The sequence below is a fragment of the Apostichopus japonicus genome, chromosome 8 (assembly GCF_037975245.1).
Source record: "Apostichopus japonicus isolate 1M-3 chromosome 8, ASM3797524v1, whole genome shotgun sequence".
Taxonomy (NCBI): domain Eukaryota; kingdom Metazoa; phylum Echinodermata; class Holothuroidea; order Aspidochirotida; family Stichopodidae; genus Apostichopus; species Apostichopus japonicus.
In genome coordinates, this window is record NC_092568.1 from 41,272,195 (window position 1) to 41,291,582 (window position 19,388).

General features: G+C 34.7%; 1 protein-coding gene across 4 annotated transcripts in view; it reads left to right on the forward strand.

The window, feature by feature from the left end:
• LOC139972054 (vitamin D3 receptor B-like) overlaps positions 1–19,388 on the forward strand; it is a 238,195-nt gene that overhangs the window by 119,706 nt on the left and 99,101 nt on the right. For 2 of the 4 annotated variants that reach the window (XM_071978947.1, XM_071978944.1), the window contains one exon: positions 9,526–9,576. The exons of the other annotated variants lie outside the window; for them this stretch is intronic. Coding sequence is in view for 1 of the 2 variants with exons in the window: in XM_071978944.1 (XP_071835045.1) it covers positions 9,526–9,576 (51 nt within the window). In the remaining variant the exon portion in view is untranslated. The remainder of the gene's footprint in view (positions 1–9,525; positions 9,577–19,388) is intronic. 4 annotated transcript variants of the gene reach the window in all.

A 19,388-nucleotide genomic window follows, 5' to 3' on the forward strand; every position in this document is an offset into this window, starting at 1 on the left:
AGTCTAATAATGTAAAATTAATAATCCAACAATCATGGTACTTCTTTGCCAAAATGAAGGGCCCATTTTAGAGATTGAGCAAATGAAATAATCAAAATTAACAATCACATTTGTTAACTTAGCAAAAAGTAACTTTCTTGTTCAAATCATTAAGGTCACTTAAAAGCGTAAAGTTGAGAAACAATGTACCGTAGGCTACACATAATTGAACCCATGTTCGCTGAATATGATACTGTCATGGAATCAGCTAATGGCTGTAGGGTATTTGTCCACTGTGTCCTTCTAACAGATAGCTCTACTACTACAGTATGGAAACGCTATTTTTGAGAGCGAGACATCTATATGTAATGGAGAGCTAGGCATAGTGATTGTTTACAATATATATATATATTGCCAGTACAAAGCCTAACACACAGTTATGAACTAAAAAGTCAATACATCTAACGACTCATTCTTCCAATAAATGTTTTGGATTCGACCAAATAAACAAAGAAGGGACAAGCAATTTCTTTTTGGTTTGAAGTTTTTATTCGTTCAATCTCTGAGAATGAACCAAAATTTGCAAATTTTGCAAATTTGTGCAAAATTTGCAAAATTTGTGCAAATTTGTGCAAAACATTGTAATGATTGCGGACATTATTTACTACACGATAGTACTAAAGAAATATTGTTTATACTGTCAAGGTTAAATACATTTATAACGAGGCTGTTAACTCGTTACAATTATAATTAATTTCACAGGATCGACTTAATAAACATACATCTCCTCAGTTGCTGTATACAGTATACTACTATCAGCTACATAGCCACTTTGGTTGCCATAGGTTTACTGTGATGCATATATTTTAATGTAACAACTATTCAAACACATGAGCGAGCGAGGATAAAAAAAAACACCATTCTAGGTCTGTCTGCTAAATATACAAGGTTATATTTATATTGCATGATGTAATTGGACATTTTCACACGTTGACCTCGCTATGTGCAGTGTTAAATACTAAAATAATCTTACAGATATGTTTTGAAGATGTGCTTCTCTAATAATATATTAATGACATCCGTTGTACTCTAAAGAACATTATTTTGCGAGTGTTACATTTTTATACCGCACCTCTTGCTAATTCCATCGGGTTGTTCACAAGCCTGAGTAGTACGTTTTTAGCTATTACCACCAGCTGCATGCAGGCATACTGATTAATCAAGCACTACAGTGCAAAAAAATATTGGCTCAGACGACTTGTGACATTAATCAACCGGGTGTACTGTTAAAGTCTGCATCAATATTGTCGTCCTTAAATGGGCTAGAAATTCAACTAATTATGGTCACTCAAGTGTATAACCTTAAAACAATTTTACTGCCAGCCCCAGAGAAGTTCCTGTCACTGAGCTAGTCTTAATTTGCATTCAAGATATTCAATCATAAATCTAATCATAAAAGTCTATTATAAGTTCGTAAGGGTATGATGTAATATGCATTGGTAGTCATAGTAGTAGAAGTATTAATTTTCTGATTTAGAATGCTCCTTTAACTCTGACATACATTAGTAGTGCTAGTAAGATAGCAGAGAGGTAGAGGACGGTATTACAGGACGGTATTGGGTGACGTACTGGGGGAGCTTTTCAAGATCACACAGCTGTAGTTGCTTAGTGGGTTGTCAGAGCAGATTAGGTCATTGTTGGATTCTGTTAGTGAAACCATGTCAAAGGATGACAACATTGGATTGCTCTGTGGCGGGCAAAAGGAAATCTAAACTTGTTTCCCTGAAGGGATTCCAGTCAATGTTGCCATCCAATCCCAGAGATTAATCTCTGTAATTTCCAATTTGAAGATAAAAGATGAAAATTGGGTAACCTCGGATGTAAAGCTGTCAGTTATGTTTACTGGTTGCATGAATCATAACAAATCCATGGATTGTACTTTTGAAGCCAGGGCTATCTCCGAATGCTATTTTCAGAATCGGGGCAGCCTTGAATCTGCTTGTCTGCAAGGATAAGATCTGTCAGTGACTTCTGCTGAATTAATTAGATTAGCCTTGTCATTGTCTAAGGCAGTAGCTTACAACTTCTGAGCAACACAAACAGTTTGAAAGAGAAATCCTCTTGCACTTCTTACTCGAGGATATCTTGAAATATTTGTCGTTGATTACGTTGTTAATTAGTGGGCAATTAAGGAACAAGGTGATCAATATCCGATTGGTATTTGAATACTGTACTTTAAGCTATACATGTTAATCAGAAGCCACACGTTGGCTGGCTACCCGAAGTCCCATTCTTGCAATTATGACAGATGAACATTGGCTCTATATACATTTAAAGGGTGTGAAGACTCGCGCAAAAAGAAACGTCTAATGCCGGTAATTTGACCTAGTTTCGAATGAGGTGTAACAGAAGTGTTAAACACCACCATCGATCCCTGAAAATACACACACAGCTTGCTACCGTCGGTAATTAGACACTGTACTAAAGTGTACAGTCAGTACATACAGCTGCGTTTAATACCCACAACACAGTGTACAAACCATGCAGGGATGGACATCTCAGGTCCAGCTAAAGAAAACAAGGTATCACGTTTTATTACTGTACTGTCTGCATTTTGTAGCGACACAAACAAAACGTCACTTGCAAGCAACAGAAAGTTAACTTTTTCACATGACCGCACGCAGTTTGGGACGAGTCTTCAATGCCTTTAATGTTTGTAGAAGCAGTCTGGAACTCTGCTTGTACATGTAACTACATAGGATCTGTTCAGGTCATCATTCATCAACAAAGATGTTTGTTTGGCACCCAGATTGATTCATATTAATAAAAATTAGTTATTTCCCTTCAAAACTTTATCTTGGTAATTCTCACCCTAAGAGGTCCCTTAGGTCGTGAGACATTTGCACACACCTGACTGCAAACAAATCTCGGTGTAAGCCTTCTCTAATGAAGAGAGATTTAGAATGCTATCAATCTCAGAGGGTCAGTTGATTCATTTGTTGGAAAAAATAAACATGAAAGTCAAGTTCATAGTGTGGCTGAAAAGTCAGATATTTACGGTTGCCACTCTGTAAGCATTGCCCCCCCCCCCCAGTCATATTCTCAGAAATAAATCGATCCACTAAATGACTGCTGATGTATTGTCAGAACATACTTTTGTTTAACTCAAGAGGTAGGACTTATAGTAGCTCTGCAGCTAGCTTTGACTTTCCCACATGTTGTTGGTATGATCATGGAGCTATTACCCGTAATAGCTCCATGGTATGATATACCCTGCCATTAAAGCAAATCTCGGATATAGTAGCTGAAAGCATACCGATAATTACATTTGATAATAAACTACACAAGTTTGCAAGTTTAAAAAATATCTGCATAAATTAGCATTTATATTGCATTAAACTAAATAAGGAGTATTATTCAAGTGGTGGTAGTGCTACTGACATATCGTAAAAGTAGAAGCATACGTACACTTCAGTGTATATTCCATGGTTACATCAGAATAACTGTTCCATGAGGTTGTAACATGAATGCAAATAGAAACTTCCCATGATGCAATTGAAGTATTTACTGCAGACACTTTATGGTAACATACTGTATCCCTTCTGGTGTCCCTCAATCATTAACTGGAGTATGTACAGTACTGACTGTAGTGTCTCTGGTATAACACATACTGCAGGGCATACTGAATACATGCATGCATGTATACACACACTGCCAATATGAGAGGAATGATATGATAACTATAGGACTAACAAATAACAGAGCATCAGGGCATGTTTATGCCTAAGTCATGGTATCTTTCTTTGATGACATGTTTTGAAATGTTGTCACAATGATGTTACGGGGGTGGGGGGGGGGATTCTGGGGATGTGGGTTCTCATGCCACATTTTTGCCAGTGATGGTAGTGGTCATGGCACTTTGGACTATAACCAGTGTGCAGTTACATCTGAAGCAAGTGTCACTTTCTGCATCATGCAGCCTCAGTCATTAATAATTGACTTTGAGAAATAGAGGCCAAGGATGTACAAATAAATGATATAGGTCGTTTGGTTACCATAGGAGGAGGAGCAGGAGGAGGAGGAGGAGGAGGAGGGACCAGTAGACAGTAGACTAGTAGACCAGTTAACATGTTGTTGGTGTTTGCTCCTATCAAAAATGCTATCAAAAGTACTATTAATATGAGTGAAAAAATTATTTCTTGGATATTGAACTAATTTTCTTGATCATTAAGGCAAACCTGTTTCTCTGTGAATGTGCAAAGAATCCAGTTTTTCATTTAAAATAAGTAGATTAACTGGTGTCTGTGTTGTCATTTCGTAACAACATTTGAAGGACATGTGAAATTTGATTGGGCAAGTTGGTTCCATTTGACATTACCATTGGCGGTAACAGGCAGCTTGGGTAAGGATTGCTTTACTATACGCGTGCCTGCACAGGCTACAAGATAACATGGTTGTTGAATACAACAGGTTAAAATGCAGACCTCAAGAACATTTAGCATTAATTTTATTTTTATCCCAACAGATATGTGCATAGAGGAGGCTTGCTTTTGAGTTTACTTTAATAACACCCATATTGAACATTTTAGGGTTTACATTACAATTCTCGCGAGTAGAGAAACACGTTTCACTCGACAACCATTGTCCTCTAGTTTTCATATCAGGTCCGATACGAGTGAGTCACACAAATTGCCTCTCGTTAATAATTCATGATTTTGTGTTGTTGTTTTGAAGTGATAGTTAACGAGATTATCTAACCCTTCAACACCTAATGTCATTCCGTTGAATATCCATGTTTTTCTACAGATTTTTTTCAGACCACAATGATTTTCCCATCAGTGCCCCTACTTGCTCTTTCCGGCACTACTTTCCATCGTTGGCTTTCATTTCCTGAGGTGGATTCATGTAGTTTGTTGTTCGTTTCAGATTCCCATCTCTGTGCACTAGGAGGCAAAAACCCATTTAGCTTAAGTTCACTTACCAGTCACTCCAAGGGAAAAAGGTACGGGAGTGTCGATGACGACAAACGTTGAGAAGCTTTCTTCTGTTGGGTCAATGAACCTAAGTGTACTGCCACCAAGCATAAATTGGCAGGGATTTTTGTAATTTGTTGAGATGGATTAGAAGCAGCATGAAATGTGATAAGATGAGAAGAGATTCATGTCTTTTGGCGACCTGTCATGTTAGACGAAAGGCTATGATTTTTTTTTTTCTTTTTTTCGTTCCCTATATACTTTCATATTATTTTTTCAGACTTTTTGCATAAATCTGATTAGAAAAGATTGATTTGCTGGGGAAAACAGCTGAAAGTTATTGTACGGAGCAAATTTAAATTTGCAGCCACTTGGTGGTGTAGGGACTAGAGAGAAAGCCAAAGAGCATCATCATCATACAGTTTTTAAAGGAATTTTCCAAGTGTAGATAAACATGAAATATTGTTTTCATCAGGTTTCATACAAAAATTCTACATCTATAGGTGATGGTGTATGTATACTATATATATTGCAGCATGGAGAATTTTTCTATTGCATAATTGGATAGGCAGCAAGTTAGTTTGTACAGTAAGCTTACTGGATGGATGTGATGCTATACCATTTTTCATGTAGGATATTTAGTGTCGTCTCTTATTTGGTTTGTGTCCCAGTCATAGTCTCTTTATGCATGTTTATAGACTTAATTATTTTGATGACCGTCCATGGCAATGTTCATGGGTACCAAAGTGAGAATGGGTAACTAGTATGACATGAAATCAGGAGTGCTGCAACACCCTCTGCGCACAGTATGCCCCCCCCCCCTCCCCCGAGGATGGTTTCAAAACAGTGAAGAGAGAGAGAGAGAGATATAAACATTTGTTATGAAACTTTGAGTGTTGAGATTATGAATACAAAAATAAGAAACAAATGTATCATATTTTAAGGACTACGTTAAGGTACTATGGTAACTTCCAAAGCAGAACACTATATTCATAAAAACATCATTTTGTTAGGAGAAATTAGCTATTTTAAATCTGACTTAAAACCCCCTCCCTTCCCCTCCTCTTCGTCCTTTTCCCGTCTGAACTCTTCAAGCATTTATCTCAATTTTAGAAGTAAGTTAACTTGGTGGGAATAGGACACAGTTATATAGAATAGCACTGTTACAATAAACAACATGGAACAGCACTGTTACAATAAACAACACAAACATCACTGTTACAATAAACAACACAGAACAGCACTGTTACAATAAACAACACAGAACAGCACTGTTACAATAAACAACATGGAACAGCACTGTTACAATAAACAACTTGGAACAGCACTGTTACAATAAACAACATGGAACAGCACTGTTATAATAAACGACATGGAACAGCACTGTTCATTAAAAAATGATGGAATAGCACAGTTACTGTAAAATAGTTGAATAACACTGTTAATAATTGCAATGGAAATGGCTGCAACTGTAAAATAATGGAAGAGATACTGGAAAATAATAGTACCGTACTATCACTGTAACTGTAAAATAATGGGAATAGCATTGTTACTGTCATTTTAGTTGAGTAGCAATGTTATGTTATGGAATAGCACTGTTACTGTAAATGGAAAATAATAGTACAGTAATGTTACAGGAAAATAATTAAATAACAATTTTACTGTAAAATAATGGAATAGCAGTGACACTGCAAGATCTTGGATTAGTAGTGTTACCGAGACATATATTTAATCAGTATTATCTGGAATAAGGAAATAACATTTATAGCGAAGAGTAGTGTTAAGCCTGCAATACGATATATACTGCAGGTACCACAATATATCGATATAGCCAGTTAACTGCAATGTAATATTACAGTACTGTAATTACTACAGTAGTTTGATATAGCCAGTTACTGCAATGTAATATTACAGTACTGTTAATATAGTAGATTGATATAGCCAGTTACTGCAATGTAATATTACAGTACTGTTACTATAGTAGATTGATATAGCCAGTTACTGCAATGTAATATTACTGAACTGTTACTATAATAGATTGATATAGCCAGTTACTGCAATGTAATATTACTGAACTGTTACTATAATAGATTGATATAGCCAGTTACTGCAATGTAATATTACAGTACTGTTAATATAGTAGAGTGATATAGCCAGTTACTGCAATGTAATATTACAGTACTGTTAATATAGTAGATTGATATAGCCAGTTACTGCAATGTAATATTACAGTACTGTTACTATAGTAGATTGATATAGCCAGTTACTGCAATGTAATATTACTGAACTGTTACTATAATAGATTGATATAGCCAGTTACTGCAATGTAATATTACAGTACTGTTACTAGAGTAGTTTGATATAGCCAGTTACTGCAATGTAATATTACTGAACTGTTACTATAATAGATTGATATAGCCAGTTACTGCAATGTAATATTACAGTACTGTTACTATAGTAGTTTGATATATAGCCAGTTACTGCAATGTAATATTACAGTACTGTTAATATAGTAGAGTGATATAGCCAGTTACTGCAATGTAATATTACAGTACTGTTACCACAATATATTGATATAGCCAGTTACTGCAATGTAATATTACTGAACTGTTACTATAAAAGTTTGATATAGCCAGTTACTGCAATGTAATATTACAGTACTATTACTACAATATATTGATATAGCCAGTTACTGCAATGTAATATTACTGAACTGTTACTATAAAAGTTTGATATAGCCAGTTACTGCAATGTAATATTACAGTACTATTACTACAATATATTGATATAGCCAGTTACTGCAATGTAATATTACAGTACTGTAATTACTACAGAAGATTGATATAGCCAGTTACTGCAATGTAATATTACAGTACTGTTACCACAATATATTGATATAGCCAGTTACTGCAATGTAATATTACAGTACTGTTACTATAATAGATTGATATAGTCAGTTACTGCAATGTAATATTACTGAACTGTTATTTAATAGTTTGATATAGCCAGTTACTGCAATGTAATATTACAGTACTGTTACCACAATATATTGATATAGCCAGTTACTGCAATGTAATATTACTGAACTGTTACTATAATAGTTTGATGTAGCCAGTTACTGCAATGTAATATTACAGTACTGTTACTATATAGTTTGATATAGCCAGTTACTGCAATGTAATATTACTGAACTGTTACCACAATATATTGATATAGCCAGTTACTGCAATGTAATATTACTGAACTGTTACTATAAAAGTTTGATATAGCCAGTTACTGCAATGTAATATTACAGTACTATTACTACAATATATTGATATAGCCAGTTACTGCAATGTAATATTACAGTACTGTAAATACTACAGAAGATTGATATAGCCAGTTACTGCAATGTAATATTACTGAACTGTTACTATAAAAGTTTGATATAGCCAGTTACTGCAATGTAACATTACAGTACTGTTACTACAGTAGATTGATATATAGCCAGTTACTGCAATGTAATATTACAGTACTGTTACTATAGTAGATTGATATATAGCCAGTTACTGCAATGTAATATTACAGTACTGTTACTAGAGTAGTTTGATATAGCCAGTTACTGCAATGTAATATTACAGTACTGTTACTATAGTAGTTTGATATAGCCAGTTACTGCAATGTAATATTACAGTACTGTTACTAGAGTAGTTTGATATAGCCAGTTACTGCACTGTAATATTACAGTACTGTTACTATAGTAGATTCATATATAGCCAGTTACTGCAATGTAATATTACAGTACTGTTACTATAATAGATTGATATAGTCAGTTACTTCACTGTAATATTACAGTACTGTTACTACAATATATTGATATATAGCAAGTTACTTCAATGTAATATTACAGTACTGTTACTACAGTAGTTTGATATAGCCAGTTACTGCAATGTAATATTACAGTACTGTTACCGCAATATATTGATATAGCCAGTTACTGCAATGTAATATTACATTACTGTTACTATGATAGATTGATATAGCCAGTTACTTCAATGTAATATTACAGTACTGTTACTTTAATAGTTTGATATAGCCAGTTACTGCAATGTAATATTACAGTACTGTTACTGTAATAGTTTGATATAGCCAGTTACTGCAATGTAATATTACAGTACTGTTACTATAGTATATTGACTAATGAGAAAACTGTAAGGATAAGGTAAGAGATCATCACAAGTAAATTCCCAGTGAATTCCCAGATGTGTGTTAGTTGTAATATGTTCATATCATATTTTCAATCATTTAAGCCTATGTTGTCGATGTAAATTAATACCCTTTCACAGGTCATTTCTGTATAATCTTGCTGTGTACAGCTCTTCTAAGGGGTGTTAAGTTCAAGTTGTAGGCTACAAGTTTTAGATCCCTGGTTGTGTAAAGTTGCTGGTTGAGATAACCTGTATTGTTTAGGTGTCGTCACAGCGTTGGGATATGTTAATTTAAGGTCTTGTTTCATATTCTTTGTATGATAGTATTAAATGTTACAATCTGGGTGTTCCATGATATCAAACTGTAATTTATTTTTGGGTCATAGGTATAACGAATCTCTCATCGCAAGGAAGAGTAATCGAGAAAGCCATCAAAGGTATGTATTAAACAAACAGGAACAACATGTCAAAGTGTCTACCTTCTTCCTTACTACTTTTCCATTCTTTCTCCCTTTTACTTCCTTTCCTATGTTTTTCTAAGTTTTGCCATTGGGCATTGAACTTTATACATGTACAGTATTATCAATTTTATGTACATATATATATAGTGTAGATATATATGTATATGTGTATAGTGTAGATATATATATATGTATATAGTGTAGATATATATATGTATATAATGTACATATAGATATAGATATAGAAACATACATACACACATACAGTGGAATGAACCCCTTCCTTACTGGCTTTGAACCTCTGGACAGACAACCAGTGTCCATAGCCTATAGTTGTTTAGGGTTTCCACATATAGCGGGAGGCCTGGGTTCGAATCCCAGTGGAGGCTGGTAGATTTTCACTGTTCTGGATGTTCCAACTCATTGCCATTTCAAATTGTATATACATACATATATATATATATATATATATATATATATATATATATATATATATATATATATATATATATATTATTATATTATATGTATACATATATTATGATGGAATGATAATAAAAGGCATAATATTCAAAAGTTGGAAAACTAAAAGTACATTAAATTTGTGGGACACAAGAAAATTATATTTGGGTGAACCAATTGGCTAAAAGTCAGATTTAGGAGTCTTTGCGAGTGTGTGTGTTAATATCATGTGACTAGCTGATAATTTTACAAAGTTACCACGTACAACCAAAGTGCACATTTAACATGATGCCCCTGTAGCTTCTATTGCTGAGATGATCAATACTCTACGTTAGCTGCAGTTAATTTTAGCCTCATTGCCGTGTAAAGAGTTCACCTAGTTAATTGCGATATGTGTACCTTGTAACCTGTTCGTCTCTGTATCTCTTAGATCAATACAAGGAGTGTCACATGAAAAATGCCCTTGGAGCTCACTAGATCTCTATTGATCTTTTAAGTGAGTGCTGTTCCGCTGTTTGTGGATATGATAACATGCTTCGTCCAAAGTCCACTTTGTATTTATGGAGAAATCATTCCACTGGTTATTTTCTTGATCGATTCAACACAATTGGAAGCTTTTAAAGATATAGGCATCATTGAACAAAAGAAAATTGTTTCTGTTTTCAGATCGTAGCAAGAGCTCAAGAATTGAACCAATTGTTACTTTCTTAATATTTTTTCCAATTTATTATGTTGCTTTAGTAATACAATGCATTTAATTTCACACCCATACCTTCAATCACTCTCCCCCCCTCCCTCCCCCCCACACTCTCAAGTTTTCTCTACCCTGACTCCCAACAACCAACCCCAAAGTGCTGCACATTTTGCACTAGCATTAGACTGTTTGTTATTCAGCAAAATTCATTGAACATCATAACAATCTGTGATAGGATTTTTGGTTATTATTTATTTTTATTTATTTCTTTATTTGTTCATTTTTGTATGAATGTTAATAATGAAGAAACTAAAAGCTAAATTCTGCAAAATCAATTACTATGTCAAATTGTGTGACTGACAGTTAATTCTCATATTGTTTGTTTTGATAAAGAAAGTTTGCTTATCAAACAAACATTACAGAAGTTTACATCAAGTCTTAATTGAAAACCTGGATGTAAATATATACATATTTTGGGGTTGGGGGGGGGGAGGGGTTAAGTTAAATTGTGGATGTTATCAATCTCCTCCCAGCTGTAACTAATGATGTCAAACAACAGCATGAGTTTCCCAATAATACCACATCCCACCAAAATCAGAATATCCCTTTCCCTGTCTGTATATACCAATGTCCAGTACTTACTGTTCCTTGTCATGAGAGATAAACTTCACCTTGTTTCATACCCATTGAATGGATTTTCCTTCATTTTCTCTTGGAGAAAGCCTTGGATATATGGAAAAGACATTTCCCTAATGGGGTAATTTTGCCTGACCTAGTGGAACTGATGTTTGGTCATTAAATAGAGAAGTCACTGTCCTTGGGAGCTTTGTGACCCCAGACATGTATGTCTGCCTTGATCTCTCTTGTGTAGAACTGATGTAGAAACTTTAAAATGTTGATATGCATCAGTAGGTTATCTCATTTCCTGTGATTCAGGGTCGTATTGGAAAATCAAAGGTTATTAACTTCATTAAAATGATGACTGCTCAATGTTACCCAATGAAACATGCACAGAATTAGCGCCAAGAAGATGTATTTATTTGACAAGAAAGAAATAAAAAAGGGAGAGAGAAAGGAAAAGATAATAACCAAAAATGCCAGCAGCCGTACTTACATAAAAATAGCAGATTGTTGGAAGACATTACTTCTCAGTCAAATTTTCCAAAGAAGATTTGTAAGTTATTAAGCATCGATTTATCATAACTGCAATGGTATTCAAAATATGGCATTCTGACAGAAAGTTCTCAATCAAATTTCGGTGTTAATTCCAGAAAATCCTGCACAGCGCTTTCAAATATAAGAATATGCAAATTCACATTGATCATAAAAAAATGCAAGTAGCTCACAAAACAACGCTCCCTCTTAAAACACACTTGGCTTGTAAGGAATGTAGCGTAGTCGTGTAACTTGTATTATATAAATATAGAAGTATAAATAATAATGTAAATTGAACCCATAAAAATCTTATTATTAGGAAAGACTTTACTGGAATCTGAAGCAACATGACTGAATGTCAATGGTTAATGGGAAGTTTACCCTGGTTAAATATAGGTCAAAGACAATAGGTACAATTGTGCTTAACCTGATAAGCAATAAGAGGATTATAGAGGATACCAGAAAACCAGAACTTCATGAATGTTTTTATGAGGTCTCTGCGTAATTAGAATATTGCAGCAAAGTGGTGTATGAGCCTGTGGGAAAAACCGGTAGGACATAGCAATTACTGGTACAACTCTAGTCTATGTAGCAATATGTCTGGATTACAGGAAAGACATCCATGTATATTAAATGAAGCAGATCCTGTTATTAGTCGCTCACGTCTTCATATTGTCAGATCTAAGCAGTATCTCAGCTATGAAGACAAACTGAAGTAATATCCGTAACTCAGCAGTCATGACCTTGAGAGTTAGTTACTAGTATTAATGTAATATATGTGATAATCCATAGACTAGTGAATATATATTCTACACTGCAAAGAACAGTATAAAACTAAACACGAAACTGTAATATTCATCCGTAACTCGGTAGTCATGACCTTGAGAGTTAGTTACTAGTATTAATGTAATCTATGTAATAATCCATACACTACTAAATATATATTCTTACACTGCAAAGAAAAGTATAAAACTAAACATAAAACTGCCATATACAACCGTAACTCAGCAGTCATGACCTTGAGAGTTAGTTACTAATATTAATGTAATCTATGTGTTAATACATTCACTACTAAATATATATTCTACACTGCAAAGAAAAGTATAAAACTAAGCACAAAACTGTAATATTCATCCGTAACTCAGTAGTAATAACCTTGAGAGTTAGTTATGTAAGAGTCTCTAATTAAAAATTTGTTTTCTATTTGGCTCCAAGAAATGACTTGTGTCTGCACTTATTTGTTTTTTTCATAGACAATTATTTGGTAGAATATAAAAGTTTAATTTTGTTTCTCTTCGATTCCTATTTTTATTTTATTTTTCCATTTCCATTTCCTGTTTGTATTTTCTTTGTTTTTACCATTCCTGTTCCTTAAAATGGAAACGTGATCAGTTTAGATCTGATAAAAGAGTTCGGGGTTTTGTCTCTTTGACTGTTTCCAAATTAATTCTTTGTCAAATTCTCTTTGATAACTTGCTCTTCTTGTATAGTTTGTTGTGCTCAACGATGTCAAAGATATTAACTGCACAGTCGTTACTCTCAAGAACCTAACCCACTTTAAGATCCATGAAAGAGAGTATATATAGACTGTTCATGTCCATCACTTAGATTTAATGGCATTTCGGTTGACAATGTCTGTGAGAAATAATATACACAACTGAATGAATTTATACAAGTACTTTGTCATACATGAAGTAATAATAAACTAAGTGCATTACAGTTTGGAGTAAAATGAAATGAAGCTTATTATCTGGGAACCATTTATCTGACATTGTGTAGCGAAATACCACACAAAAGGAAAACTGTATATAGATAGATATATATATAAAAAAGAATGTCAAGCTGTTGAGAAAAAGTCATTAGTACTTTCATAATTTCTTGATGTATTAAATTGACAGACAATTTAAAATGTCAAGAAATGCAAGTAGTAATTATTTCCTGAATAACCTGCTAAATTACTGTATAGTTATCTGCATTAATATTCAAGATTTGGTCAAATTTGGGTCAGAAAAAGAGACAAGTTGGGGGCCTACTACCAATGGAATGAAGGGCATGTTTTAAACTTATGACATGATGATTTGGAGATTGATGCATTATTATACTTGAAGGTCAAGGTATTGAACCACCTGGGCAGTGTAATGACTGGCATATATATATACCAGAAGAAAAGCAGATGGTAGGTGATAAATATGTCCCATCTGGCAGAAAATGTCTGGCAAGCCTGGATAGTTTATGATGCAAAATCTATTCAATCAGGATTTGTAGTTACTCCAAAAAAAAACAGGGGAAAAAACACCAAGAAGAGTTTAGTGTACTTTCTGTTGAACTGTTACTGTATTTATGAAAAAAACAAATCAAGGCTTGTCCACAGTTGGGACAAGTGTCATTTCCTGCAAGTGTTTTGACCCTATTTCCTTGAACATTGTTGAGATGAAGCAGTCAGGATTGTAGACTTCCCCCCACAGAGGAAGCGGGGTCCACCTAAACAGCTCCAGCTGAACAGGGCACACATGGTTACATTTTGTGGATCGTATACCTCTCTACTGCTTATCAGAAATCTTTGCCTTCTCTGCCAGTAATGACTTAACCACATGTTGCACCATACACTGGCAATGTATACTCGAGCAAAACAGTATGGTGATGTTGTTGCTATATGTGGTAAGTGTGCACTAAGCTCCATAAGTGTGACCTTTCATGATGCCACTGCAAGTTGTGACAGTTAATAGTGTGCATTGAAAATTATATATTAGATGAAATCAAATTGTAATGAAAATTAAAAGAAGCCCAAAGGGTTTGCCTGTAATGTATGACTCCTCTATAGGGATTTAAAGATAATTGTCACCACTAAATTACCTTATATAGTAAGCAACATTTTTTTGGGGGGGGTGGGGCCGAGATTCACTTTGCTGAAAGCTTCTAAAATGTATGACAGAAATTATCAACTAGTGATACTTTTAACAACTTGTCAATAACAAGACTAGAAGATGGAAAGAAATCTTGTTTTCAAAGTCTTTTTAACCATGTATAGTGAGTTTTACATTTGCTTAATTGCTTCAAGTCATATAGGCTCTTGCAAAATGTTACTAATTTACATTGCATTCCATAGAATTTCAGATTCATACAAGTCTTTATGGTGCTCAGATTCATACAAATAATTATGGTGTTCATATTCATACAAGTTTTTGTGGTGTTCAGATTCAAACAATTCATTATGGTGTTCATATTCATACAAGTCATTATGGTGTTCAGATTCATACAAGTCATTATGGTGTTCAGATTCATACAAGTCATGGTGTTCAGATTCAGACAAGTCATTATGGTGTTCAGATTCATACAAGTCATTATGGTGTTCAGATTCATACAAGTCATTATGGTGTTCAGATTCAAACAAGTCATTATGGTGTTCAGATTCATACAAGTCTTTTTGGTGTTAAGATGCATACACGTCATTAAAGTGTTCAGATTCAGAGAATTCATTATGGTGTTCAGATTCATACAAGTCATTATGGTGTTCAGATACATACAAGTCATTATGGTGTTCAGATTCATACAATTCATTATGGTGTTCAGATTCAGACTTATTTTGGTGTTCAGATTCATACAAGTCATTATGGTGTTCAGATTCATACAAGTTATTTTGGTGTTCAGATTCATACAAGTCATTATGGTGTTCAGATTCATACAAGTCATTATGGTGTTCAGATTCATACAAGTCATTATGGTGTTCAGATTCATACAAGTCATTATGGTGTTCATATTCAGACTTATTTTGGTGTTCAGATTCATACAAGTTATGGTGTTATTTTCTTTCTTTTTTCTTGTTCATATTCTTCTATACAGTTCTGCAAAGTTTTTCTATTCGCAAAAATGTAAAAATGTTTGATGAGCTAAGTTTCAAATGGAAATCTCTTTCTAAATTATCATTTTCATATTCATTTGCCTCTCCATATTGTAACATATTAACAGGTTGCTATAGTGTGTTTAATCTGCATTCAACCCCCCCCCCCCCCCCACCGACAGATGTGCCAAAATATATGCAATACTCTTTTTTTTTTAACTTTTCCAAAATGAATCAAACATCCAATACATGTTAATCCCAAGGTCTATAGCTTACATTACAAAGGCATAAACAGGATGAGCTCATACTGTGAAGATTTGACTGGAAAACGGTCAATTAGCTATATGTGGTAACGACCATTTCCAACATTAAAGCAGGCTTGTTATAGAAGTTCGTCGGGCAACTGGATAGACGTACCAGGTAACGATGGTTTTACGATCGTTAGTTAATGTCACTTGGAAGTTGGTAAAAAGTCTAAAACATGTTAATCCCAAGGTCTTAGCATACATTATCAAAGCATAAAACAGGGTGATCTCATACTGTGAAGATTTTGCTGAAAAACAGTAACAAGTTTCTATGTCCTATCTCAGTATGTGTTTACGACCTTTCCAAATGTTACAGCAGCCTGCTGACGTATGGGACTTAGTTCCAAACAGTAAATCTAACTTTTCCAAAGTGTGTAGGTGACATATGGTAATAGAATGGTAATATTACAAAACTTGCTTTATGGGTAAAGTCTTAACAAAATTATGACGGGAGTTAATGGTTTTAAACTTATCCATCTAGACCCCCCCCCCCCCTTAAAATAAAAGAGCCGCTTTGATGTAACAGTTAATAATGAAACCTGCATCGTTATCATTGTAGCCACAAACGTGTTTGCTCTCTTAGACTTGTTTATAATTCTGCCTCTCATCCGCGAGATGGTTAAAGACGAGCAAGGTCCTCGTCCACCCCCGAGAAAGTGTTTACATAAATACAGTTTGATACAACGTCAGTGAGTTGTCAGGTCTGCAATGTTTACTAAGTCATTAACTCTCAGATTTCACTCTAAACTTAAAATTGAGCAAACACAGAGACATTCAGCCGCTTCCGCAGTCAGAGAGAAATTATCTGATCGTTTGCTTTGGGAAAAAAAACAGCTAACTTTAAAAATGGCATCAAATTATAATACCAACGTCAATACAAAGAGGTTCAATTAATCTGAGGTCGTATTCTTGCTTTGAGTAGCTTAATGCAAGAAATGTTCTGCCCGATTAGACAGAATCTAATTCTGTGCCCGTCTCAAAGTGTGTCGTCCGAACCAAAAGCCAAACGATTGCTCTCATTAATATTAGGATTGAAGGGATGGCTTCTGTTCTATCTTCCACTTTACATCAGAAATTAGTGAATTGAAGGTTTTGTTTACTTGCTAATGGGGTTGTGAGTTGTTTGCTAAACACATACAGACATCACTGCCATAGATTTATAACGAAACAGAACTTTTCACAGAGCCCATAATAATTATATATATGCTTGTGTCTCGTTGGGCTATCATTTTAACATGACATATATACACACATGTGGTGGATGTATGTATCAAATATGGAATAAGAATTTGGCTGAGTCATACCTGCATCCATTGAAAAATATATGATAATTGTCAAAAAATTTGAAGGATTTAAAATGTCATCTTGGAATTTACACGAGTCATGCATGACTTCCATATATGGCTTAATGATGTATAGGTTCTATGTACAATTCTTAACAATACATTTAAACATTTTGTACTGATCTTTAGTCAATTCTGGAAGAAGACTTTGCAAGCAAATATGAAAACAAAGTGTTGAAAACAACTGAGCTTTTAATGATGTGTTTAAAGTTGAATTATGTTGCTCTACACATTACAACGTATTTCATGCTGTTGACATGAGGAAATGAACTGTATGTTCAGCTGTAACTGATGTGGGGATTCGTCATACTGATAGGGAACATCCCAGGAAACATTTGTTTGGCATTTGTTCTGATTAACGCCAGTCTGTGACCAATCAAAGTAACAATTTGTAATGAATTTGTTACAGGTGGAATGTTTACGTGTACCTTCCTTGATCGTTAAGTGAAAGATAATGTACCTCCAAACAAAAAGAATGAAAGAAGCTCAGTCATATGGGTTCTAATAATCGTCCTACATTGCTTGAACAGAATGATAAAAACCTGTTGCAGAACATAGCTTTTGAAGTGGAATGGTTGGGCTTGTGAAGTATTGAGGCAAGCTCGGATGGGAGGATAAGTGATGAGGCAATTAAGTCAGTGGAGTAGTTGAGAGGTGCAAGGGAGGCAGGCAGGTACACGCAGTTTATACTGAATTTGTATTAGGACAGCTGCTGGAAGGGGGAGGTTTTATGAGGAGGATGGGGGGAGGGGTGAGGAGCAATCGTATTACAGATATATCCAGAGACTTTAGGATTGTATTGTCATATACTCATCTTGTTGGCTGATAGTTTCATTGATTCATTCAAGTGCTATTAGGTAGTCCACTGGTAAGGAAGCCAATGGGAGTAGGAGGGGAGGGGGACCTGGGGCAGAGAGGCAGTTATGTACAATAAAAACTGATTCATATTGTCTACAGAGACCTTAGTAGACTCTACTATCATATCCTCCACTTGTTGACTGACCGTTTCATTGATTCATTCACACTGTTGGGAAGTTCACTGTTAAGAGTTTCAAGGGCACTTGAGATCATAGCAATTGAGTTTCCATTTAAGGGAATTTTCAAAATAAACAGTTAAATGTAAGTTGAACTGTTGAGTAGGGTATCTGAACACACTAAGGATTTCCCTGAGGCACACATATCATTGATAGATATGCTTCTATATAGAGTGAGAGAGGTTCATTCTAGGGAGTACTTTCTGCTGTTGGATCATACGCTGATGTGAATGACACATAACAAGCATTGCTTGAATGTGGCCTAATTCTATGGTACCAGGGTTAACTGCACAACCCCATTCTATTTATCTCCATTTAAACAACTTTGTTTGTTTTTTTATTTGTTCGGTATTAAAACTACTCGCATGATGATTATAATTACATGTGCCGAAACTGTTGGCCATAAAAGTCACCCTGACAATAACCAAGTCTCCTGCACTCTTCATCTCTGTACTTACCAAGAAGTAATCAAAACTGAGGAGCATTGGAAATTACAAACTGGTTAAGGAACCAAGATGTGGGTGGGTTCATATATATAACTATATGCAATATATAAATACTGTTAGTCAGATATTAATGATGAGCCTTATAGCTATAAAATGGTTCAATGAGAGAGAAATATTCAAAAAGTTACCTAACAGTAACCATATATATATAAATTAGTGAACACTGTAGGCAAAATTTACATACTTAAAATGTCAGCTTCGATACATTGGGAAAGTTCACAAATTATTCCACTAAATGAAAATAACTGAACCTAAGGACTTGAATCTGCATTGATATGTCAGTTGTGTCCGCCCCCATCCCCATCCTGTTAACCTCTCCCTCCTTCCAAAATAACAATGTTCAAAGTTCATGTATTTTAAGTTAAATGAGTTTTTGCTTTCAATATTATATATTATGTTTTAGCGAAAGGAGAACCCTATCATATTGATACCCAAGAACCACTGCTGGCAT